Source organism: Physella acuta, unplaced genomic scaffold (assembly GCF_028476545.2).
Source record: "Physella acuta isolate Inbredline_101_S28 unplaced genomic scaffold, ASM2847654v3 ptg001328l, whole genome shotgun sequence".
Lineage (NCBI taxonomy): Eukaryota > Metazoa > Mollusca > Gastropoda > Physidae > Physella > Physella acuta.
The window spans coordinates 712,584-739,606 of NW_026732843.1; the positions used below are offsets into that span (position 1 = coordinate 712,584).

A 27,023-nucleotide genomic window follows, 5' to 3' on the forward strand; every position below is an offset into this window, starting at 1 on the left:
CTACTTCCGTTCAACGGAAATGACTCAAAATTTAACAGAAGGTAGAGAATTAGATCTTTTACTTACATGTGAAATTTCGTTTATCTATCTGAAATAGTACTCAAGTTATAGGCTTTTGAAAGTTTCAAAGTAGGAAAAGTACCACTTCCGGTTATCGGAAATCGCTCAAAAGTTGATACGGATCTACGATTTTGATAAAATACTTATATATGAAATTTCATCAACCTAGCTGTAACGGTACTCAAGTTATCGTGTTTACACACACACAAACACAGACACATAGACATACGGACAAGATTGCAAAATTATGTTTTTCCGTATCAGTGAGATGTAAAACGTCGAGATTTGTAAAAATCTCGATTTTTTTTTGCACGATTACCATTCTTTCTCTATACTTCGTATATACGAGAAAGTAATTATGGAAACTAACTAGTTTTCAAATATCTCTCGAATTACATTTTAAATTACCAACTTATGTTGATGACAAATGACAAATGACACATCCAAAAGTCATTTGCAGGTAAATGTCAAATGACACAACAAAAGACATGTGCAGGTAAATGACAAATGACACATCAAAAGACATAAGCAGGTAGATGAAAAATGACACATCCAAAAGACATTTGCAGATAAATGACAATAAATGACACAACAATAGACATGTGCAAGTAAATGACGCTGACGGCATGTCATAGGCCAGTAATCTCGCAATGACATGTTGTCATTAAGTACACGTCAGAGGCCATAGTTCAAATAAGTTCAGCTTTTATAATAAGTTTTAGCTTTTGGGATGAGTGAATCTAAATATTCGTTACCGGATTTACATTGAAGCAATTTAAAAACAAGATGAACTTTGAAATTAAGAAAGTGTTTTATATAGATAAAGCCTTATATCTTCATAGCATCGAGATAACAATTTATTGTAAGATCGTTTTGTCACTTTCATGTCGTGTGGCCTAAAATCTGAGTTTAATTGATTTGAACCGTAGTTGTAGTGATTCATTCCTTTTAACGCCAATATTTTTTTTTTCTCGATCGAGGGTGATTCATGACGCTACAAATAAGTGCTAACACTTAATCTATAACCATTCACTGTACGATTTTGTTTTAAGTTTTCTTTTATTTGTGATTTGATCCTGTAGGCTGGCTACATTGTGAGCATTGGCGTCCCTAGGTGGTGCGTCAGACGGGGGGAGAAATAACAAATGTGACGCCATACTTTTGCTTTCAAAGTTTTTTAATGTAACACAAATTGATATATATAGACCCTACATAATCTTGGCCAAGTTTAATTAATAGTCTTAGAAGATAATTGATTTTTATGCCTGAAGTATGACGTCATTTTAGGGGTGGGGGGGGGGGTAGCATTTTGAGATGGGTGACAAGGTGGAGAGGGTATAATAAATCAGCAAGTACGTTCTATGAAATACCTTGATTTTAGGGGGGGGGAGGCACTTACATAACATTTCCAGGGAACGGCCACTGATTAAATTTCTATATAAATTATACATTTACTCTATTCCGTCCGATGGAAGGGGGCGGGGGGGGGGGGGGGAAGAGAGGGGGAGGGTCGGGGAAGGGTGCTTTGGCAGTACCTCCCTCCCCACCTCCAAATAGATGCTTTCAACCACTATTGCTGCAGTGTTGCGTTGTAAGAAAGTTTATGAAACGTAATTAAAAATGTTTTTGTCAATTGTCTGTGGTTTACTAATCTCATTTGCAATTAAGCTTAACAGCGAATGAGTACTTGAGAGGGAATGACGTGAAAATAGAAAGCTTCTATCAGAAGAAATGAAAGCCGACCACAATTCACACCACTAAACCAAGCGCAGACAACCACTAACCGAAAGCTGGGTCACACAGGGTGTAGAGGTCAAAGGTCTCAGACGAATCGTGACCACGTGATGTGGTGGAGCCTGTGACAGGGGAAGGAACTCCTAGAATAAACAGGCCGAATAAACATGTCTAAAATCTGTAGGCTAGCATTGGTTGTGTTGTCAAGGTATGAAGGCTATAGAAGCAGACAATAAAAGCAGACAATAAAAGCAGACAATAAAAGCAGGCGGAGAAAGAGTAGAAGGGTGTGGGGGGGGGGGGGGGGGGTTGCTCCAGAGGCGTAGCGACCCTTCCCGGCGCCCGGGGACAAACTTTTCGATTTGCACCCCCCCCCCCCTCGAGATTTCGATTTGCACCCCCCCCCCCTCGAGATTTCCATTTCCACCCCCTCAAACTTTCGATTTGCACCCCCCTCAACCTTTCCATTTTTTTCCAACCCATTTTGGCGCCCCCTAAGGTCGGCGCCCGGGGACATATGCCCCCCCCCCCCCCTGCCCCCCCCCCCCCCCCTCGCTACGCTACTGGTTTGCTCAGAAAGTGTGACCACGCATATTTGAAAAAGCTATGTTTAAAACTGAAATTTAGCTTTCATTTCACATTTTAGAATTTTATTTACAAATTGTTGGCCCCCAAACAAATAGATGTAGATGTTCAATTTCGACCGAGATCAGTTAACATTGAATAAAAAAAAACTCGCTGGAATATTAAAAAAATACAATTTGTCTGTGATGAGGGGCGGTGAAAGCAGTGTTTCTTCCAGACTTTTTTCTCCTGAGGGGGGCGCATGATATTTTCGGGGGGGGGGGGGCGGTCAACATTTTCCGGGGGGTGGGGCCCTAGTAAAAGTATATGTTTACTATACAAATTTCATCTATGTCCTTATAATCTTTCAACACGAAAACTTGCTTTAGGAGTGATATCATAAATTCAATGCCTATAACTCATTAAACGGTACATTAGTCAAAGTACTAAGTTCACATTTTTTATTCTTTTAAATTTATGTGTGTGTGAGTGTGTTTTTACATAACATACTATGTACATGCTAATTAGTATATTTCGTAGGTAGAGAGATACCCACCCAAGAGAAACAACTCTGATTGTCTTGCCAGTTTACTACGGTCGCCAACTAAATGCAAATCTTTTAACAGTAGTTTATTTTTACAAGCTTTTATTTAACTCACTTCCTCTGTCGTCAGTCTGTCTAGATCGAAACGCCGGAGCGAAAATTCGGACACTTCTACTTGACAGATACCATTCACAGTTGGCACGTAGGTCAAGACACGAAGACAATGCAATCTAAAATTAAATTTGACTTAATTGGATGCCTAATTAATTTTTTATGAATTAATTAAAATTCGGACCACACCACACGCGTCATTACGTTCAATAGCTGCGATCAAAAGGCGAGCAATGGTTTTTAGTCATGTAACTCTATTGTAAATAAAAACATGTAAAGTACTAAAATAAATTTCATAAAAAACGTTTCAATAACAAGCTTTTATGTACTAATGCACTAAAAAGTAGAACATAAATTATAGACTACTATTTAAATTACTATAAAGTAAAGCGTGGGTCACTTCCTAAACTTTAGTAAAGGTATCCAATAGATACTAAAGTGACCCACGCTTTTCTTTATAGTATTTAAATAGTAGTCTATAATTTATTTTCTACTTTTTAGTGCATTAGTATATAAAAGCTTGTTATTAAAACTTTTTTAATGAAATTTTTAATTAATTAATTATTATTAATACATTTTTCATTTACTAATGCTAGGAAATTGTATTTTTGAAATGTATGCTTGCACAGGGTAGAATTTAGTTAACACACACAGAGGATTAGGTCACTATTTCTTCGAGTAGTAAAGTTCAATAGTTTTATCCTTAGTCCTAACAACAAAATTAAAACTATGAAAGTTGTACCAAATTCCAAAATGTTTTAGTTCTCTGTTGTTGTTTTTTTTCTAATATTTAATATTCTGCACACGATGGCAAAATCAGTTTATACCAGGGGTCGGCAACCTTTTGAAGCGGAAGAGCCAAAAGTTACAATTTTCAAAATTTCCCTGGTTTTAAAGAGCCACTAACATTTTTTTAATTTCAAATATTTTATTTTTTTATTAAGATTATTAGTATTTGTTCAAGGAGCTGGAGAGCCGCATCTTGATATCAAAAGAGCCGCATGCGGCTCGCGAGCCACATGTTGCCGACCCCTGGTTTATACCCTCTTTCCAAAAACAAATTGATTTTTAGTTCTCTAAATAATGTTTTCCTACCAAAACAATCAAAATGGATCTAACAACTACGATATCGACGCATTTACTATTTTGATTTACAGCCATCACATTCATACAGTGTTAGTGAATAAAATCTAAAATTACTTATATTATCTAACATAGAAAATTCATTTTTGATTTAAGAAATTACAAGGCAATATTCTACTAGAGTTAACTAGAGGTATATTTAGTGGGCTCCGGGAGCAGTAGGCATTTGAGCTTTATAGAAATAACAATAATAAAAAAATGCTATTTTTTCAGAGTTATATATCTTAGTCATGGTTCCATAGAGTTATGGTTCCTTGGCGTTATATTTGTTTACAATTTACAGGGAGACGGGGGGCATGAGTGGCGTCCTTTCTGCAGGAAATAAGGTTTGGGGGGGGGGGGGGGAGAGAAGGGCATTTATGAATGGGTAGATTAATCTTAAAAAAGGCTCATACCAAATAAATAAGCTTATAATTAATGTAAGACTATATACAGGCCTAAACAAATATTTTTCATTACGGTCTATAACTCTACTTATGGACATAAAAATAAAAGCAATGCATAAAAATGTAAATCAAGACACATAAAGAAAAAGTCGTTCATAGTTCATATATTTTATTCTCAATAAATAGTTGTCGACATTTGGTATCTGTGTTGGTCTGAACACAATATACAAAGATAATTAACAGGGGTAAAGAGAGTAGATAATTTGATGGATGAGATGACATGAAAACAATAGAAATTAAAAGGGAAGGCATTCAGTAGAACTTTGACATAAAATACAGGAGCTTACAGGAAGAGGGAGGTAATTACACAGTAGCAGAGGGGTGGGTGGTCCCTGTAAGACATTTAAAAGGATATTTTTGTACAGAATTATATAATATGGTAGAGACCTGTTTAAAAAATAATTGAATTGTTAAAATAATTTTTTTGTTGAATGTGAGCTTGCCTACATGCTTGAGTAGAAACTTGGCTAAATAACAACTTGTGTAATTTTAAAATTATTTTTATATTAGATCTTTTATGAACATCATGGTATGGTTCATAACTTAATTTGTCACTAATAGGTCTGTAAATGAGGTGAGCAGTCAGCATTGATTGGAACCAGAACCAGTGTCCTTGTGGCAAAGATTAAGCATTTAATTGTTTGCTTCTAAATACAAGAAGTGGCCATTATAATTTTCATTAGACTGATCTTTGGTATGATTAAAAAAAAAAAATACAATTAGGGATTTTTCACAATAAAAAAAATTATCCAACATATTCTAGAAAATGGTCCTTAATTTATTTCCACTTCAAAAAGTATTAACTTGTTTTGGTCCTAATTCATTTGACTGACTGTTATAGAATTATAAAGGAGTTTTTCCAATATTACCTTGCCAACCCTACTATTATTTTTTATATTTTCTTTTTAAGTAAAGTTGCTTTTAGAAAAAGACAAAATGTACATAACATAGTTTCTCCTTGATAAGTTTGTGAACCTGCTTATTTCAAATGTTGTTATATCCTTGCTTTTGGTGCCAGCATTGCACTGTAGTGAGTTAAGTAGTGGCAGATATTTAGACTGGGCAGCCTTAGCAATATTGAATTTTGACTCCATTTTATTCCTGACTGACAGAGAACGTGTTGTATTTAATCCCATCGAATAAAGGAAAAAAAATCCTCTGAGATAAAACTTGACTACACCAAACACTGTAATAACATTATTTGTTTCATCCAGTACCTAGGTCATGATTTTAGTTTTATAATAATCCAAGTGGTTACTATTGATTACCACACAAATGGGCAGAACTGTGCAGGAATGTTTTCTTTTGTAATTTTTATGTGCAAATATTTTACAAATAAAGTAATAATCACAGTTATAAAATTCATTGTCAGAGAACTTTGTTACAAGAAAGATAAGTTCAACACAAAGTATAAAAATGTTTCAAAACTAATTAAAAAAAATAATTTTCTTTAAAACAAATTTTTTTTTTCCTGGTAGAACTACTAGATTACTAGCATTAATTGCTGGACTGTCCTACCCCCACATAATGGCTAGCTGTAAGATTACCAAGGCTATGATGTAGCTGTTTACAAAAGGTAATCACTGTCTGAAGTGCAATCACAAGAAAAAAAAACCAATTGTAAAAATAATCTTCCAAAGCAATTTAGTATTAGCATGTCTAGGATTAATTACACAATTTCTGTATTTTGTTTGATTAGAAATTATTGAAGCTAATTGTTTACAATTTGATTTTACAAGATTGATTTTTCTAATTTTATCTCCAAAAATTAATGACCAAAATAGATCTTCCAAAATTGATTTTGAAAAATTGATCCTACAATGGGAGTCAGTTTGAAAGACATGCGGGTCAGGGATACAGTAAGAGAAAAATAAATAAAAAAATAAATGTACAAAGAGAATACTTGATATTAGCTGAACAAACTAGTTACATTGTTGGAGTTAGCTTCAGAGGCGCAGTTATTTACAGATAGTAACTTTATACACTTTACACATACATGGTGTTCTTTTGTAAACACACATATATATATATAAGCCTATATATACAAATACACATAAAGACAGATGCAATGAATACATACATATATACATCCATATGTACACATTTATTTATATTAAGATATCTACAAATATATGTATATATAGATAAATATTAAACTTGTTATTTTTATAAATATGTATAAAAGATATTTTGCAGCAACAAAATAAATTGCAGTCAAGTTTTTAGAGATGCAATAATATTTGATAACTTTAGGTGTTTGCATGGCAATATGTTAAGAAGTTTGGAAAATTATGTCAAATGTCTACACTATGTTGTTGAAGAATAATGAAAACGTATACTTTATTTAGTTCATCTGAGGTCTTAGATGTGATGGTGACATCATTTTCTTTTCATACATTATCAATGATGAGCAGAAACTAATGTGTTTAATAGCTCTTTAATGATAGTAGGAAGTTAAGGCTGGCAAGACAATGGGAAGTGGATGAGGTATTGTATTTTGTATTCTAATCAGAACATAAGTAAGCCTACAGTAGTGCAAATGTGTGTTTTCTTATAATTTCAATTTTTTTTTAAAACAAATGTTTAAAAAAGAACGTTGTTGACAATAAAACAAGATTACTTATAAAATAAAAACATTTAACTAATATAAAGCATTGAAGAAATGGAACAAATTGTACTGTATTGGATTGTACAATTGTTGGTTTTAAGTACAAATAATATTTATTATGGAAAATTAGTGAGCAAAGCTAATAAGTGAGCAAAAAGATACAAAACTGAAATTAAACAAAGATAAATGTTTGTAAGACAATTACAAATATATTTATTTTTGTTAGCTGTGTGGAATAAAATTAAAAAAACTAAGTCATGAGTGTAGCTATCCTTTGGTAAAATATTTACACAGATCTCAAACAGTTTGCGGAAACTATGTTATCCATTGAGTGTAGAAACAAAAACGATGTTATCTATTGAGTGTAGAAATAAAACACGATCCAGTGTTAGAAAATTTCAGTAGTAAATCCAAGAAACTTGATTTTTATTGTGTTTACTCCCAATATTTAAAATAGAATTTCACACTGTTTTGTTTGCTCATTATCTATTGTTTACTATTTCCAAAACATTTTGAACTAGTGAAACAGAGTTGTCCTCCATTAAAAAAGTTCTCTAGCCAGAGATAAAAACAAAACAAATGATACATTTCAGTGTTGTCATGAAGTTGTGAAGATTTGTAGACTAGTGAATGTTATGAAGCAAAGCACTACATATACACACAAGTATCACATTTCTGTATGGGCATGTGCAGCCGGCAATAAACTGGCCAGTTAAGATGTTGGCAGTTGACACTTTGTCAAATTTAATGGATTTTTTGGTTTATTTGACAGCCTATCAAATTTGATGCATGCCTGATCTATCAAAAGGACTGGTTTATCAGACAGCAACATCCCATGTCTCAATAAGTCAATTCTCTATGTCCATTTCCTAGAAGCATTTCTAAAATATCCATTTTAGAATTTTACCAAATTTAAACACAAATTTTATAAACAATCCCAAAGAGAATTTTAATAAACTATCACAAAGAGAAATCATCAAATAAACACTGCATCCATGGATCGAGACTTTGTTGGCACATTTTTCAGACTTCCACTAAGAAATCTTCGTGGGGCATTAGAGTTCTGGTAATTGATTTCTGTCCTATCTTTGTCCCTTGGCCGAGGCGCTACTTCCTTCTCTTCCACCTTTGGATCTCTGTTCTCCTTAAACGAGCTGTTCCTGCTGGTGGCAGCTTTAGCGTAAGCCTCCATAGCATCCCTGATCTGGGTCAGCCAGGTGTTCTGCAGTAACAAAAGGGGATGAGATTTTAACAAATGAGACTTTAACAAATGAGATTTTAACAAATGAGATTTTAACACATGAGATTTTAACACATGAGACTTTAACACATGAGATTTTAACACATGAGATTTTAACACATGAGATTTTAACACATGAGATTTTAACACATGAGATTTTAACAAATGAGATTTTAACACATGAGATTTTAACAAATGAGATTTTAACAAATGAGATTTTAACAAATGAGATTTTAACAAATGAGATTTTAACAAATGAGATTTTAACAAATGAGATTTTAACAAATGAGATTTTAACAAATGAGATTTTAACAAATGAGATTTTAACAAATAAGATTTTAACAAATGAGATTTTAACAAATGAGATTTTCAAAATATTTAAAAATAATTGCTACTTTTCTGTTTTAGCAGGGACAAAGAAAAACCTTGAAGCTATAATAACAAAAATAACAAAACTCTACTTAAACCATACCCTAACCCACACACTATGAGCACCAGGGTAATGACGTAAGTGCTAATAGTTAAATCTAAACTTGTACTTAACACTGGTCACTACCTGTATTAACAAGAATCTATCCAAAAAAAAAGATTTTACACCCAAAGACAAATGTTGTTTCACACCCTAAATTAAAGATGTCTTTAATAAAATTAGACTAAAATCTGACAGATGTGTAAATGAATTCTTACTTTTGTGGCATCGCATGCCGCTTGAAATGTGAAGACGCCAGTAATTTGTTGGTAGCGTGAGATGTGAACAAGTACAAAGCAGTGTTTCAACCCATTCACTGTGGAGAACACAAGGGGCTTAAATAACATCTTTTACTCATGTCTGATAGATCAATAAGTATTAACATTTCTTTGTGTTTTAATTGTCTGATTATAAAAAAATATAAAATAAAAAAATAATTCTTTTTATATTTGATTGTGTTGTGGTGTTTAATTGACAGAAATAATTTGAAGAATACATTTAACAAGTTAAAATGCAGTATATAACTATATCCGAACCTAGTCTTCATACAGTAAACTATGTTGGTTCAGGTGTTCAGATTACAATTTTTAAATTGCGTCATTATTAGCGGCACAATATGTTCCACCCTCCCCACAATATAAACATAGACCACCAAAGCCAAGTCGACCAGCATTACCTGCGGCATCTGATGGGGATATATCGTGTATTGTGAATCTATCTAGAGCTAGGGGCTGCCTCAGGACAATGTAGGATGCTCTGTCTGACTGTCCAGATGTTTGAATGTCAGATGACGACTGCTTGGACTGCCATACAAAATTTTAACATTTTAACAAAAAGAAAATGTTAAGTCTTGCAGCATAGATTATAAATAACAGATAATAAAAAAACATTAATGGTTTGCATTTTAGCATTATTTTTGATAAAAAAAAAACCTTGTGTTGCCAGGAATCTGTAAGTAAGTATTTTTAAAAAAAATTAAAATTTAAGAGTTACCTTTCTTGGAACCTTTTTGACCTTGGTGATTAGCAAGATGTCATCAAATAGGAACATGTGTATATCTAATGGCTTTGGTGTTTCTGAAAAAAATAACAAAAAATTACAATTTAAAAAAATTATAACTTAATAACTATTATGTTGTTATTGATTGCTTTAAATTAGTTAGAATCACATTTAAAGAAGAAACATCAAATTAATCTAATGTTTCATATGGATACAAATATTAAAATTAATATAAAAAATTCTTGTATAATTTCACTTAAATTAATTACATTTAAGATGCATTTACACAAAATTGCAATAGTTTAATTTACTTTAATTTTTTTGTCAATATAATGTATGATTAAATTTATTAATCTTCATTTCTATGGATATGTTTGGTTATCCTTTATTAATTCTGTAGAAACTGATTCTTGTGTTAAACTTGCTCACCAACAAGAGTGATCTGCCCTTCATGGAGCAGCTGCCTCTTTGGACATGCTAATAACCTTTCACATGGCTGTTTGCTCAAACTTGGCTTTAAACTCTGCAGAAATAAAACAGACTCAATATCTAAATCATTGTTAGAAATGTATAGCTTTAAACTCTGCAGAAATAAAACAGGCTCAGTATCTGATTCATTGTCAGAATTATATAACCAAAAAAAAAGCAATCACAAAATATCTGAAACATTACTTTTATTGTAATTCATTATAAATATTTAGACAGCCATAGGTATATGGTTAGATATAAATATTTTAAAAATTCTTTTCCTAAAAAGGGAAAGTAGTTGGTAAATTGAAAAACATCAAACATTCATGATGTGTTGTCTTTTGGTTTATAACCATTCTAATATTAATTATATATTATTTATTTATTGTACCATTTTGAGACAAAGATATACATCTTGTATTTAATATTTCTCTTTTTAGTCGAAGCGCCAGATTTTTCCCCTTTATGTGCGTTGGTGTGTTAAAAAATGTTTAAAAATGTTGAAAGTGCCATTTGACACACAGCGTCATCCCTGCCTACACAACAGCACCATCAGGTAAAGCCCTGTAGATAATTACCTCTGGAATGACACATCTGGGGTCAAGCTCCGTCACGGTCGGCCAAACGATCTGTCTCTGAATCTCCTGAACTCTCTCAAAATTTTTTATCCACTTCATTTTTTCCTCCAGTTGTTCTAGAAATCAAATTTTAAAATTCGTATCAGAATATAAATAAAGCTTTTTTTTTTCTAATTTAATGTAGCATTTAGATCTATATCTAGAAGATAAAAAACCCACACTTAGTAACAAAAACAAATATCAGATTAATTGCACTGAATCAACAAATGAACAATATAAAAACAAAACGTGACCTACTTAGGGAGGCTTCCATTTTTTCTATGCTCTCTGCCACCTGCTGTCTCTCGTCCTCGTCTGCCGTGTACTTGCGAACGTTATGGAGTAGCAGTGGTAGTTTCGTACAATGCTGCATGGGAGCTACCAACAGATCCGTCAACTGCAGCCGGTTACATCTTGCATCTTGCTCACACCACTAAACAACACAATCAAAATAATTTTTACAGGGGGAGAAAGAAATGGTAGACGTAACAACGGGAGGTAACCGAGTGTACTTTTAAAATTTGAAATAAAATCAAGTTATTTCCCTTGGATCAAAAATATATAAAAAGGTAGGCTACTTTTAACCGAAACAACACAACTTTACTTAGCCGTGTATTTTAAGAGATCGCTGTCAGGCGTGCATTAGGATAACTGAATTGTCATTACAAGCACCTAAGCTTGAAAAGAAGGGGTAGTGCATAAATAACGTCACACTCTAGATGGACAGGGTAGTAAGAACCTGGATTGTGGTTACGATGTGCGTGCGACAAGGCGAGTTGAAAAAGTAAAACGTTTCACTATTGACTTTTTTTAAAAAAGCGTTTTTAAAATGATAATTAAAAATGACTTTACATTTAATAAATATATTTGTTGAAATCGTCAGTAAAATTTAACCTTTTTAGCATTAAATATTTTGCAGCGTTTGGAGCAAAGTATTTTCATTGAAAGGGAAATAACTCGATTAATACTTTTAGTAAAATAAAATTACATGGTTATGTACCTTTATGTAAAGTTTTAACAGAAATGTTCTATAACTATGGTAGGAAAAAATACGCTTTTATTTCACTATAACTGATAAAGAGCACGTATGTTTATTTAAATGTTTGCTTTTATAAAAATATGTATACTAATTAAAATTTTTATTCTCAAATATTACAATATTGTAAGTCGTTTTTCAAGAAAAAAAAACAGTTGGTAATGTGCACCTTTTTAGCGCAATTTCCATTCTGGAGAATTGCATTTATTAACCCGTCATTTCTGGATGTATGAATGAATGGATGGATGGATGGATGGATGTGTGTCCGCAGCTTTAAGTCGTATCTCCTCCTCAACGAAGCAATATCGATGACTAGTTCCAAAAGCAATTATGTTAAGCAAGTTACGAGGATGAACATAGGCCATAAAAATTCCGGGTTTCTTTCATGTATTTCCCGGAAAAGCCAAAAAACCTCGACAAAATGCAGTTTTTGGCCCATATCTCGGCAACCAGACCACTTAGCGACTTGAAACATGTACCAATCGATTCCTGCCATAATTTAGAACAATATTGCCGAAGAAAGTTTTCAAAAATATCCTTTCGTTCGGTCACAAAATTTTTTTTGAATTAATTAAAATTTGGACCGAATTAGTAGGCATTTTATGCAACCACACAACACGCGTCATCACGTTCAATAGCTGCGCCATCACGTTCAATGGCTGCGACGTCACGTTCGGTAGCTGGGCGCGCAATGGTTTTTAGTCATGTTACTCTATTGTAAATAAAACATGTAAAATACTGAAAAAAAATTAATAAAAAACGTTTTAATAACTAACCAATGGTTTTACTAACCCTGCTCTTGATTTACGCTACGACAGAGCTATTTTTAGATAACACAAGGAAATTGCGCTAAAATTGTCACTAGACTTTTTTAAATTACTTGTTTAAGATAAGATTACGTTTTAGTGGTTTTGTTGGACAATGGTGGGCCACATACACCAACAAAACTTACTTTCTTAAACTCAGCACCAACGAAACTTACTATCTAGACTATAACTCAGACGACTCCCTCATAACACATACACTAACAAAACTTACTTTCTCAAACTCAGCCAACTCATATAACACATACACCAACAAAACTTACTTTCTCAAACTCGGCGAACTCTGAGTTGGCCCGCAGCTTCTCCAGGTAAGAAAGAGCGTTGGCGTAGTTGAGGCAGTAGGAATGGTAGACGGCGCCATCTCGGGAATGAGCAGAGAACTGGTCCAGGAAATAAAAAACAAAAGTTGTACTTTACATCAGATTAGATACGAAACAAAAGTTGTAGTCTACATCAGATTAGATAAGAAACAAAAGTTGTACTCCACATCACATTAGATACGAAACAAAAGTTGTAGTCTACATCAGATTAGATAAGAAACAAAAGTTGTACTCCACATCACATTAGATACGAAACAAAAGTTGTAGTCTACATCAGATTAGATACGAAACAAAAGTTGAACTCTCCATCAGATTAGATACAAAACAAAAGTTGAACTCTACATTAGATTGGATACGAAACAAAAGAACATTTTTCTGTGCTACATCTGATAGAAAAAACAAAACAGTAACTAAGTTTTCAAATCTGCCTACTTAAAAAAATACAAACTGCAAATGCTCCAAAAACTATTATTTCCCTGTTTTATCAATTTATTGTTTGAACATTTTCAAAACATTAATTCTACAAGTTTAAAAGGAAAGTATCACACTGTTATTAGAATATAACATAAATCTTAATGAAGATCTTACATGATGTTTAGAATTGAATAAGTAGACTGAAGAGAGTGCAGCTTGACTTACCCTCTGAAACGCTTTCAACAATACATTTGTTCGACCAAAGTCGGTGATGCTCATATCTTTCAGTAGGGCGGCAATAAAATCTTTGCAGAAGGTGTAACTTACCTGCAGACGCGAAAAGGTAAATGTTAAACCTACTCAACCTCTTACACTTTCATTAGATCTTTAATTTCGCGTTTGTGTTTAAACAAATACCGAGATAAGGAATGCAACTTTTAGCAGTTTGTTACCTCCCATATTTAAACTGCACTCTTACCAAAACTAGAAAACTGAAAAGGTGAATTACCAAAAGGGGAGACTATTCTAATTAACTTTAACCTATTTAACAAATGTCTCTTTTGGCAAATTTGAACTAAATAAATCTACTACAAATATTTTGGTCATATGCTATATTTCAAAATCCACTGTAAAAAATAACATGCGTAAAAAAAAAAACACAACAGAAAAATAAAAGTGGTATTCGACTTAATTTAAAAGCTTCGAAAACTAACGTAAGATGAGAATCTCCTTGTGGGATTTAACACCCACCCCTTAGTCCCCCCATCCTCTCCCCTTCTGTCCAATTTGACATAAAATATTTGCTCAGCTGAACAAAGCAAAGAAGGACGAGCGCAACTGATACAAGATAACAGCCGTTTCGATGACAACTTGGATCAGATCAGCAAACGTTGGGCTGCACTGAGCGACACCGTTGCGCACCAAAATTGCGTCTTGCGACAGGAACTGTTGCTCCATTCTATTACCGTCACACCGGCCCACTGTCTAGACAGTAGACAAGCTACTGGCATACAGCTCTCGAATACACGGAACTAATTCCGGTCCGGAAAACACAGGACTGGTATCCGTGGGTCGGTACACACGAGGCTACAAGCACCAGTTGTGGGGATTTTAATTTTTTTAAATAATATAATTAAAAAAAAATTACTTACTATCTTGAATAGTGGTCATTCATTTATGATGTCCACCGTCAAATTAAAATATTTGAACACCCCCCCCCCCCCACTTTCTCTTGGTTCATACGAGTTTTTCGATTCTCCATCCATTCCCCCCCCCCCCCCATCTTTCCCTTGCCACCAATACTAACTTCCACAAAGACAGAAATATAAATCTATCAAAACTTACTTCCAATATTATATTTCTAGAACACGCATCGTGTATGTGTAGGCCTACTTTGCCCAAGAGGATACTTTACAAAGTGATTTATTGTGTTCAGAGGTATATGCTACTTAATATTTAAACGAATCAAGAACTTGAAATTGATGAGAAAATCTTTTTTAAAAGAATAAATTTATGTTGGGCGCTTTAAAAAAAATGAAATTGTTTAACGTGATGTCTTGCACTAGTATATAGATGATATGACAAATTTCTGTAGACAAAACCTTTGCCCTATAGAGAACATACTGTCCTCATACTGCAGACACACATTATCCACACACTACAGACAGACATACATTATCCACACACTACAGACAGACATACATTATCCACACACTACAGACAGACACACATTATCCCCATATGAAATACAAACAAAAAACTTTGCCCACACACTACAGACATACACACATTATCCCCATATGAAATACAAACAAAATGACTCACATAGGAAAGCTCGTCCAAGTTACCAAAGAGATCTTGTGGCTCTGCGAACATGAGGCTCCCCTCTACCTGAACCTTCTTGAGGGGCTCCATGAAACACTGGGGGTTCAAAGGTCAAGGTTATATACATCACTGGGGGTTCAAAGGTCAAGGTTACATGAAACACTGGGGGTTCAAAGGTCAAGGTTATAGACATGACAACCTGGGGTTCTAACGTCAAGGTTACAAGAAACACTGAGGGTTCAAAGGTCAAGGTTATAGACATGAAACACTAGAGTTTCAAAGGTGAAGGTTATAGAAATGACACACTGGGTGTTCAAAGGTGAAGGTTATGTACATGACACACTGGGGTTCAAAGGTGAAGGTTAGATGAAACACTGGGGGTTCAAAGATAGTTAAATACATTGTCTAAGTAATAGATCTCTCTATAAAATACATATTTTTTTCATTTATTTGGTTTTATTGTACACATCTAAAATAGAAAGAGTGCAGCAGTATGGCTAAGGCATTGCTTGAGTTTAAGCACATCGATACGTTTTCCTTGTTTTATAAGCAAAGAATCACCTGAAGAGCAAAACATTTCAGTTCCTTAAAGTATAGGAATCAATAAACATCGACTAGCGCATGATTTATTCCCACAAACCACGACACAAACAATCAAAGGGCGGTCTATTTACAGCTGACACAAGAGGACAATGAAGCCAATTTGTTGATCAGCTTCTAGCGTGTTCAGAAATGTATGGGGCACGTCTTCCACGCTACACTCTCATGGGCTTGTTTTCAACCTCCTCCCCCACACAGGACCACACCTCTAACCTCCCTACCCCACACAGGACCACACCTCTAACCTCCTCCCCCACACAGGACCACACCTCTAACCTCCTCCCCCACACAGGACCACACCTCTAACCTCCTCCCCCACACAGGACCACACCTCTAACCTCCTCCCCCACACAGGACCACACCTCTAACCTCCCTACCCCACACAGGACCACACCTCTAACCTCCCCCCCCACACAGGACCACACCTCTAACCTCCACCCCCACACAGGACCACACCTCTAACCTCCCTACCCCACACAGGACCACACCTCTAACCTCCTCCCCCACACAGGACCACACCTCTAACCTCCTCCCCCACACATGACCACACCTCTAACCTCCCTACCCCACACAGGACCACACCTCTAACTTCCTCCCCCACACAGGACCACACCTCTAACCTCCTCCCCCACACAGGACCACACTTCTAACCTCCTCCCCCACACAGGACCACACCTCTAACCTCCTCCCCCACACAGGACCACACCTCTAACCTCCCTACCCCACACAGGGCCACACCTCTAACCTCCTCCCCCACACAGGACCACACCTCTAACCTCCCTACGCCACACAGGGCCACACCTCTAACCTCCTCCCCCACACAGGACCACACCTCTAACCTCCTCCCCCACACAGGACCACACCTCTAACCTCCTCCCCCACACAGGACCACACCTCTAACCTCCCTACCCCACACAGGGCCACACCTCTAACCTCCTCCCCCACACAGGGCCACACCTCTAACCTCCCTACCCCACACAGGACCACACCTCTAACCTCCTCCCCCACACAGGACCACACCTCTAACCTCCCTACCCCACACAGGACCACACCTCTAACCTCCCTACCCCACACAGGGCCACACCTCTAACCTCCCTACCCCACACAGGGCCACACCTCTAACCTCCTCCCCCACACAGGACCACACCTCTAACCTCCCTACCCCACACAGGACCACACCTCTAACCTCCCTACCCCACACAGGACCACACCTCTAACCTCCCTACCCCACACAGGACCACACCTCTAACCTCCTCCCCCACACAGGACCACACCTCTAACCTCCTCCCCCACACAGGCCCACACCTCTAACCTCCCTACCCCACACAGGACCACACCTCTAACCTCCTCCCCCACACAGGACCACACTTCTAACCTCCTCCCCCACACAGGACCACACCTCTAACCTCCCTACCCCACACAGGAACACATCTCTAACCTCCCCCAGTCAGAAACACAGCTCTAACCTCCCTGCCTGGAGCTTCCACCATCAACCGACCGCCCCTCTCTTTACCATACTTCCAACCCCCCCCCCCCCCCCCTTGTACCACACTTCCAACCCCCCCCCCCCCCCCTCCCTTCTGTTCCACATCAGGGCCACAACTTAAACCTCCAACCTCTGGCTACAGATTCTAGTCTGTAAACCTTAAAACACCGTTTAGGCAACCCGTATTTTTTAAATCAGGGAAATAGAACTGCATGTGTCTTCCTAATGATTAATATGCCATAAACAACAACACGTTTCAAATACTGACAGGGATATACAGACACATTTACATCACAATGGATCTATGACGCTGAGACAATGACATTTGCACAACGACACTGCCACAATGACACTGAACAATAACAAAATGACACAATAACCAAAAGACACAATCGCACACTGCCACAATGACATTGCCACTATGACACTGCCACTATGACACTGCCACAATGATACTGCAACAATGACACTGACATAATGGTACTGCCACAATGATACCACAACAACGACGATGACATAATGACACTGCCACAATGAAACAAAGACACAGTGGCAGACTGGCACCAAGTACCTACATGTTTGAGAACCATCAAGTGGTCAATGAGGAAGACACACTCGGACTTGAAGAGCTCCCAGACCGCCTCCCTCCTCTTCCTCTCCGTGTCAGTGATGCTGGTCAGCTGACTGTTCTGTTGCTTGTCTGTGCTGGCGATCAGGTCTGACCAGTGCAGGGACTAGAGGGAAAACATTCAAATCATTAGGCTCAGAGGGCAAACATTCAAATCATTAGTCTATGGTACTGGCTTAATAGGGCAAACATTCAAATCATTAGGCTAGGCTACTGACCAGTGCAGGGACTAGAGGGCAAACATTCAAATCATCAGTCTATGGTACTGGCTCAATAGGGCAAACATTCAAATCATTAGGCTAGGCTACTGACCAGTGCAGGGACTAGAGGGCAAACATTCAAATCATCAGTCTATGGTACTGGCTCAATAGGGCAAACATTCAAATCATTAGTCTAGGCTACTGGCTCAAAGGGCTAACATTCAAATCATTAGTCTATGGTACTGGCTCAATAGGGCAAATATTCAAATCATTAGTCTAGGCTACTGTCTCAAAGGGCTAACATTCAAATCATCAGTCTAGGCTACTGGCTCAAAGGGCTAACATTCAAATCATTAGTCTATGGTACTGGCTCAATAGGGAAAACATTCAAATCATCAGTCTATGGTACTGGCTCAATAGGGCAAACATTCAAATCCTTAGTCTATGGTACTGGCTCAATAGGGAAAACATTCAAATCATCAGTCTATGGTACTGGCTCAATAGGGCAAACATTCAAATCATTAGTCTATGGTACTGGCTCAATAGGGCAAACATTCAAATCATTAGGCTAGGCTACTGGCTCAATAGGGCAAACATTCAAATCATTAGTCTAGGCTACTGGCTCAATAGGGCAAATATTCAAATCATTAGTCTAGGCTACTGGCTCAAAGGGCTAACATTCAAATCATCAGTCTAGGCTACTGGCTCAAAGGGCTAACATTCAAATCATTAGTCTATGGTACTGGCTCAATAGGGAAAACATTCAAATCATCAGTCTATGGTACTGGCTCAATAGGGCAAACATTCAAATCATTAGTCTATGGTACTGGCTCAATAGGGAAAACATTCAAATCATCAGTCTAGGCTACTGGCTCAATAGGGCAAACATTCAAATCATTAGTCTAGGCTACTGGCTCAATAGGGCAAACATTCAAATCATCAGTCTATGGTACTGGCTCAATAGGGCAAACATTCAAATCATTAGTCTAGGCTACTGGCTCAATAGGGCAAACATTCAAATCATCAGTCTATGGTACTGGCTCAATAGGGCAAACATTCAAATCATTAGTCTAGGCTACTGGCTCAATAGGGCAAACATTCAAATCATTAGTCTAGGCTACTGGCTCAATAGGGCAAACATTCAAATCATTAGGCTAGGCTACTGGCTCAAAGGGCTAACATTCAAATCATCAGTCTAGGCTACTGGCTCAAAGGGCTAACATTCAAAGCATCAGTCTAGGCTACTGGCTCAAAGGGCAAACATTCAAATCATCAGTCTAGGCTACTGGCTCAAAGGGCTAACATTCAAAGCATCAGTCTAGGCTACTGGCTCAAAGGGCAAACATTCAAATCATCAGTCTAGGCTACTGGCTCAAAGGGCTAACATTCAAAGCATCAGTCTAGGCTACTGGCTCAAAGGGCTAACATTCAAAGCATCAGTCTAGGCTACTGGCTCAAAGGGCAAAACATTCAAAGCATTAGTCTATGGTACTGACCAGTGCAGGGATTAAAGGGCAAACATTCAAATCATCAGTCTATGGTACTGACTCAAAGGGCTAACATTCAAAGCATCAGTCTATGGTACTGGTTCAATAGGGCAAACAATCAAATCATTAGTCTATGGTACTGGCTCAAAGGGCAAACATTCAAATCATTAGTCTAGGCTACTGGCTCAAAGGGCTAACATTCAAATCATTAGTCTATGGTACTGGTTCAATAGGGCAAACATTCAAATCATTAGTCTAGGCTACTGGCTCAATAGGGCAAACATTCAAATCATCAGTCTATGGTACTAGCTCAAAGGGCAAAACATTCAAATCATCATTTTATGCTACTGGTTCAAAGGGCAAAACATTCAAATCATCAGTCTATGCTACTAGCTCAAAGGGCAAAACATTCAAATCATCAGTCTATGGTACTGGCTCAAAGGGCAAATCATTCAAATCATCAGTCTATGCTAAAATTTGGCCAAAATTTCAAATCATCAGTTTATGCTACTGACTCTCAAAGGGCTAACATTCAAATCATTTATACTACTGAGATGAGTATCAGTAGTATCATTTTGAAACTAAACAAAACAGCTCAACAAAGGAAGCATTTACAAGGTATTAAATATATTATTTTTGAAAGCACCGTAGTGGATATAGATTTAGTGCGGGGAAATTTCAGAGACTACACAGAAATCGAAAATTTTTATTTTAACAAACGATCTTCACAGAATTTAAACCCAGCATTTCTAATCCGAAACTCAGTAAAAAAAAAAAACAATTACATAACCAAACTTCTGTTGTTTGGTAACTTAATTCTCGTAATCAACGCATTCAATTGAGTAAAACTTGTGTAAACTAATACGTTACAACAACAATTCAAGAATGTTCAAATTCTTCTGGACGTCCGCACAAAAAGCAACGTTAAGTTTTAAAGAAATATGTCGACCAAATATTTCAAACACGACCACAGACATTACTTGAGGTATGTCGGGATTCTAGCGTCAAGCAGGTGTCTGATTTGTTCTTCTGTTATTGTGTTTAATCATTCGTAGGTAAATTGTTGGCTAGTTATGGGTATGGGGGAGGGGGATAGATGGATAAATAGATAGATACAGAGAGAGAGATAGAGAGGCGAAATAAACCGTGAACAAGCAGGTATACCGTTGATTACGGCTGTTGTATACCTATGGTCAAGTTATTTGTTGTATACCTCTGGTCAAGTTATTTGTTGTATACCTATGGTCACGTTATTTGTTGTATACCTATGGTCAAGTTATTTGTTGTATACCTATGGTCAAGTTATTTGTTGTATACCTATGGTCACGTTATTTGTTGTATATCTATGGTCACGTTATTTGTTGTATACCTATGGTCAAGTTATTTGTTGTATACCTATGGTCACGTTAACTGCTGTATATCTATAATCATGTTAACAGTTGTATACATATGGATGGTCGTGTTAACAGTTGTATATCTATAATCATGTTAACAGTTGTATACCCATGGTCACGTTAACTGTCGTATATCTATAATCCCGTTAACTGTTGTAAGTTGTAAACAGACGCAGAAAATATTTATATTATTATTACCCAAACAATCGTTAACAAAAAAAAGCTTATATCTTGAACGTTTTATTTCTACGCAAGATATGTATACGCTGTACTGTGTACTCATAATTTGTACCAGTGTTGTTACGTTGTTACTGTAACACTACTACTGTAGCAACATTACTGTAATTGTTTTCCAGTACTTTAATTGTGTACGAGTTTACAGAAATGTTGAATACATCTGCACATTTTAAATCCAACAACCTATCTTTATGAGAGAAAGATAAGTATTTCAACCAACCAACATATAATCCACCGGTTAAACAGATTCTAAAAATAGCCAGAACCCTACAACTAAAACACTAATAACTTCTTGTCTGGAGTTTTTAATATATCCCCGTGACAAAACGTCTAATTAATTTGCCACTAATTTGTCCTATATGATCGAAAACCCGCACCGCTAATTCGATTTCCCTCCCCTTCCAATAACCTCCACCGCCCGGCTGATATGAAGATAAACTGTCGCCAAGAAGAAACGGCTGAGATTTTTTGGGATGTTGAGGGGCCCTTCAGTGTTAATTCAATTTTTTCGTTGCCCAAGTTAAAGTGCGAGCCAAAAGGATTGGATAAGGACATAATTAGATCGGCACCGATTGATTCGCTTGTTGGAATAGCGCATTGATTTAGCTATTGTCTTGGGAAGGTTTTAGCCCATTGATTTAGCTATTGTCTTGGGAAGGTTTTAGCCCTTTGATTTAGCTATTGTCTTGGGAAGGTTTTAGCCCATCGATTTAGCTGTTGTCTTGGGAAGGTTTTAGCCCATTGATTTAGCTATTGTCCTGGGAAGGTTTTAGCCCTTTCATTTAGCTATTGTCTCAAGAAATGTATTAGCCCAAGATTTAGCTATAGCCTTGGGAAGGTTTTTAGCTCGTTGATTTAGCTATTGTCTTGGGAAGGTTAGCTTTATGATTTAGCTGTTGTCTTGGTAAGGTTTTATCCCATAGATTTAGTTATAATCTCAAGAAAGGTTTAGTCTAGTAAATAATAAGACGATTGCTTTGTTATGACAAGACATTCACCAAAATCTGCGTGTTTACATTCTCAACATTCGCCTAAATTTGGGATTCAGAAAAAATGAAATATTTAAAAAATAATTTTTACTTGATTTCTGGTCATGGGAAAAATTTTCTAGTAAATGTAAGTTTTAAAAATGTTTTAAATTTAGAAAGAAAAAGCCACTAATTAAATAACCAGAGAACACAGACTTCTGTTTTATAAAATTATTTTACACAGCTAACGTAAATCATGTTACTGCGAGTTTAGAGGATATCTAATGTTAATGCAAGTTTCGAGGCTATGTAATGTTACTACACAAGGATGGTCTAAGCTTTTACCCCTAGTGTGAGAAAGTGACCACCAGCATCAAATATTCAAAAGCTTTTGACAACCAGGATATATCGTAGGGTAGAGGTAGGTCAAGGTCATTCGATAGTTCGCGACGTGTTGGAAATAGACCAACGTCACGCGATATTTGGTGACATGATGTAAATAGGTCAATGCCACTCAATATTTAGTGACATGTTGGAATAAGGCCAAGGTCACTCAATATTTAGTGAGTCACGGAATTTGGTCAAGGTCACTCGATATTCCACGCCGTGATGGAAATATGTGAAGGTCAATCGATTTTGTGTGACGTTATTAATTAGGTCAAGGTCGCTCAATACTTGTTGACGTGTGGAGATGTAAAGCATCTTGTTTCATACTTATCTGACTTTTATTCCCATTGAGTTAGTATATGAGACAGTTTATTTATGCAATTAAAAGCTATTTTTATTCATTAATTTTCATAGAGATGAGTGTACAATTGTTCGAACTTTAACACATTGCATTTCAATATTTTCTGTAGAAGGATATATATATATATATATATATATATATATATATATATATATATATATATATATATATATATATATATATATATATATATATATACATATATATATTTATATACATACATACATACATATACATATATATATATATATATATATATATATATATATATATACATATATATATATATATATATATATATATAATGTGATACAGTTTGATGCAACTACCCAATATATCTGGCATATATCACTCACATATATCATCACATACATCACACACATTCATAACACAGCTAGTACCATTTAACATAAGTACACAAGTACATTAATTAGTTAATTAAGCCACATCAGAAGAACACCGTAAAAAGTGCGTCAAAAAAATTTCGACAATTTTCACTTTAGCTTGCTATGTGTCAACTTTTATTTTTTATACAAAAATATAACGTTAAACGAATATCTAAATTTGGCTTTTTTTTTTTTAAATTCATTTTTGTCCCCAGAAAAATCTCTAATCCTATTAATCTTCTCCTTTTATCGGCTGTCAAGAAATGTCTTTCAACTTGAGGCGCCTTTCATTGCGAACGACAACACGATGAAAAACTAGATCGCAGGAAGCCAATGCTAGTAATCTTTCGTCAAATTAGCTCAACCAAATGGTCCAAGGCTTCATTCAAAGTGTCACGTTAGGGAACTCAAGCTACTTATTATATTTACACCTAACAACCTAGAGTCATTAAAACAATAGAGAAGTCTAGCAGTACTCACTATATTTACACCTAAACCAATGAAACAACAGATAAAGGAATATTTTCTGACAAAAAGCACTTTAAGCTGAAAGATTCACATATATGGTGTGTACCTTGTTCGGGTAGATGAAGTAGAGTTTGTGAATTTTTGTGATCTAGTTATAATCAGGGATTGTGTGTCAGAAAGATTCATGATATCATGCGCTCCAACTTTTGATCTGGCGCACATCTTTCGATCAATAGCTCGAGTTTTGGATCATTTGCTCCAATTTTCGATCAATAGCTCGAGTTTTGGATCATTTGTTCCAACTTTCGATCAATAGCTCGAGTTTTGGATCATTTGCTCCAGCTTTCGATCAATAGCTCGAGTTTTGGATCATTTGCTCCAGCTTGCGATCAATAGCTCGAGTTTTGGATCATTTCTCCAACTTTTGATCAATAGCTCGAGTTTTGGATCATTTGCTCCAGCTTGCGATCAATAGCTCGAGTTTTGGATCATTGGCTCCAGCTTTCGATCAATAGCTCGAGTTTTGGATCATTGGCTCAAACTTTCGATCAATAGCTCGAGTTTTGGATCATTGGCTCCAACTTTCGATCAATAGCTCGAGTTTTGGATCATTTCTCCAACTTTTGATCAATAGCTCGAGTTTTGGATCATTTGCTCCAGCTTGCGATCAATAGCTCGAGTTTTGGATCATTGGCTCCAACTTTCGATCAATAGCTCGAGTTTTGGATCATTGGCTCAAACTTTCGATCAATAGCTCGAGTTTTGGATCATTGGCTCCAACTTTCGATCAATAGCTCGAGTTTTGGATCATTTGCTCCAACTTTCGATCAATAGCTCGAGTTTTGGATCATTTGCTCCAGCTTGCGATCAATTGCTCCAAAATTCGTTCACGTGACCATTTTTTATCACATTCTCCAAATTTCGATCACTTGCTTCAACCTTCCATCTTGTGCTTTAACTTTCCATTACAAAAATGTGGTCAATTTTTCTTAGGAAATTCAAAATCTACAAACTGTAGACCAAACTGTCAATGACTATCTCAACAAACTGTGGTGGAACTTAAGTTGTTTTGGAGAAGAGATTACTAATTAGTTTAATTAAATAAATCAGGATATAAGCATCGTTAATTAAAAAGTAAATTACGGTTAGAGAAATAAAAATCACAAAGCTATTAAATGCTTTTCGTGGTTGGAACTTGCTTATAATTATCGAAAAGTACCTGAATAAACGGTCATAAATGTGGAGTGAAAGCTTAAAAACAAAAGCAGTGCGAATGTGTTGAACATTTGTTGGTGTAAAACACGGCAAATACAAGCTTCATATATAAGTCCTCATGTTGTAAACGATTTTGTAAAGACGACATGAATCTTTAAAACTGTTTATTCCAGTGAGTTTTAGCTGGTGTTGCTTCATATGCACGCGTTAGAAAAGGCACAAGCGGACCAAAAACTGACGTAATTCTTTAGACTTGGCAGCATTCCACGCCTGGTTCCCAGTCACATTCCATCAGCGGCTACCTGGCTACCTGTCATATTTAATGTGTAGCCTCAAGGAGACTGTCACAATTTATTTTCTTGCTTTCTCAGAAGAGTTTTGTTTACTCGAGGTGCCTCGCACACGATTGTACTGGAATATTCTCAGGTTGTGTGTGTGGGGAGGGGGGGGCGATATAGCAGAGTGTGTGGGGGTGATATAGCCGGATGTGAGGGGGCGATATACCCGGGTGTGTGGGGGCGATATGCCTACCCATTCATCTCAATTACATGAGTCTGAGCTCGGTACTAAAGTGAGACTTCTGCGATTATCAGTGAGACCTGTGAAACCCATTAATCTCAATGACTAGAGTCGTAGTAAGCTCGGTACTCAAGTGGGATATCTGAGGTTCATAGTGAGACCTCTGGAGTCCATCCGTCTCAATTACTAGAGTCGTAGTAAGCTCGGTACTAAAGTGAGACTTTTGGTATTCAAAGTGAGACCCTTGGAGCCCATCCATCTCAATTACCCGAGCCACGTCTTATCTGATCTAGACCCTGTCACCATTTCTTCAACCATCCAGCACACCGTAGTGAGTACATCGGGTCAACTGGTCGCTGGATGCTGGGCAGCCGTTGGTCATGGGCACTCAGCGCCCAAGTGAGCCGATATTGATTGGCCAGGGGGAACAACTCGTGTGATAAACTAGGTTTTTTTTTCTTTTTCTCTTTGAGTAAACCCAATTAGTTTATATTCAACGGCTGGTGGTAGGAGAGAGAAACAAACATGTTTTTAAAACATTTTTTTCTGAAGTGAATCCTTAAGGTGAAGTGGTATTTGTTTTTTTAACTGTGGCGGCGATTAACAACACAGACAGTTAAGTGTGGAATCCCCGGAGTATATTGTTTAAAGTACAGGTTGCAACATTTTAAAAGAAATCGCCATTTGATACAACACTGTGCTAACAACTAATAACACACTTTCTTTAAACAATTAGTGCTGGTAAATTAAGGCATAACTGACTCTAAATCCGTTTTCATCATATGCTTTCTCCGAAAGAAAAATTTGAATAAAAACTAAAACAGTATCTAGATCAGAATTTTGCTTACTTTATCTTCAAATTTATTGCTGCTAAATCAAGGAATAGCTGTAGCTTGATCAAACTTTAGCTTACCTTATCTGCCAACTTATTACAACTAAATCAAGGTATTTATGAAGCATAATCAAGTTTAGCATACCTTATATGCTGCGAGATGGTTGTCCTTGAACTCTGAGGGTTTCAGACGTTTCAGGATCTCATCCAGCTTGGTTAGAGATTCTTTGCTGCGCGTTTTCATCTATAAATAGAATAATTAGGTCAGAGATTCTTTACTGCTTGTTTTCATCTATAAATAGAATAATTAGGCTTGACGAAAAATGTATACATCTGGAGACTAATGAGGAATTATTCCCTACATATTTTGGTGTATGGACAAATTCACTCTATCGAAACGACTTTGTATTCGGGAACTACAACTGCTGCGAGGA

General features: G+C 36.5%; 1 protein-coding gene across 1 annotated transcript in view; it reads right to left on the bottom strand.

Moving 5' to 3' along the window:
- Positions 1-5,307: 5,307 nt before the first annotated feature.
- LOC131958456 (uncharacterized) overlaps positions 5,308-27,023 on the bottom strand; it is a 271,932-nt gene continuing 250,216 nt past the window's right edge. The window contains exons 9-20 of the mRNA XM_059323514.1: positions 26,735-26,833; positions 18,083-18,241; positions 15,422-15,517; positions 13,823-13,924; positions 13,127-13,243; positions 11,262-11,436; positions 10,965-11,080; positions 10,348-10,441; positions 9,913-9,995; positions 9,596-9,722; positions 9,138-9,235; positions 5,308-8,432 (exon numbers count right to left, since the gene is read on the bottom strand). Coding sequence (XP_059179497.1) covers positions 8,187-8,432; positions 9,138-9,235; positions 9,596-9,722; positions 9,913-9,995; positions 10,348-10,441; positions 10,965-11,080; positions 11,262-11,436; positions 13,127-13,243; positions 13,823-13,924; positions 15,422-15,517; positions 18,083-18,241; positions 26,735-26,833 — 1,512 coding nt within the window. The 3' untranslated portion in view covers positions 5,308-8,186. The remainder of the gene's footprint in view (positions 8,433-9,137; positions 9,236-9,595; positions 9,723-9,912; positions 9,996-10,347; positions 10,442-10,964; positions 11,081-11,261; positions 11,437-13,126; positions 13,244-13,822; positions 13,925-15,421; positions 15,518-18,082; positions 18,242-26,734; positions 26,834-27,023) is intronic.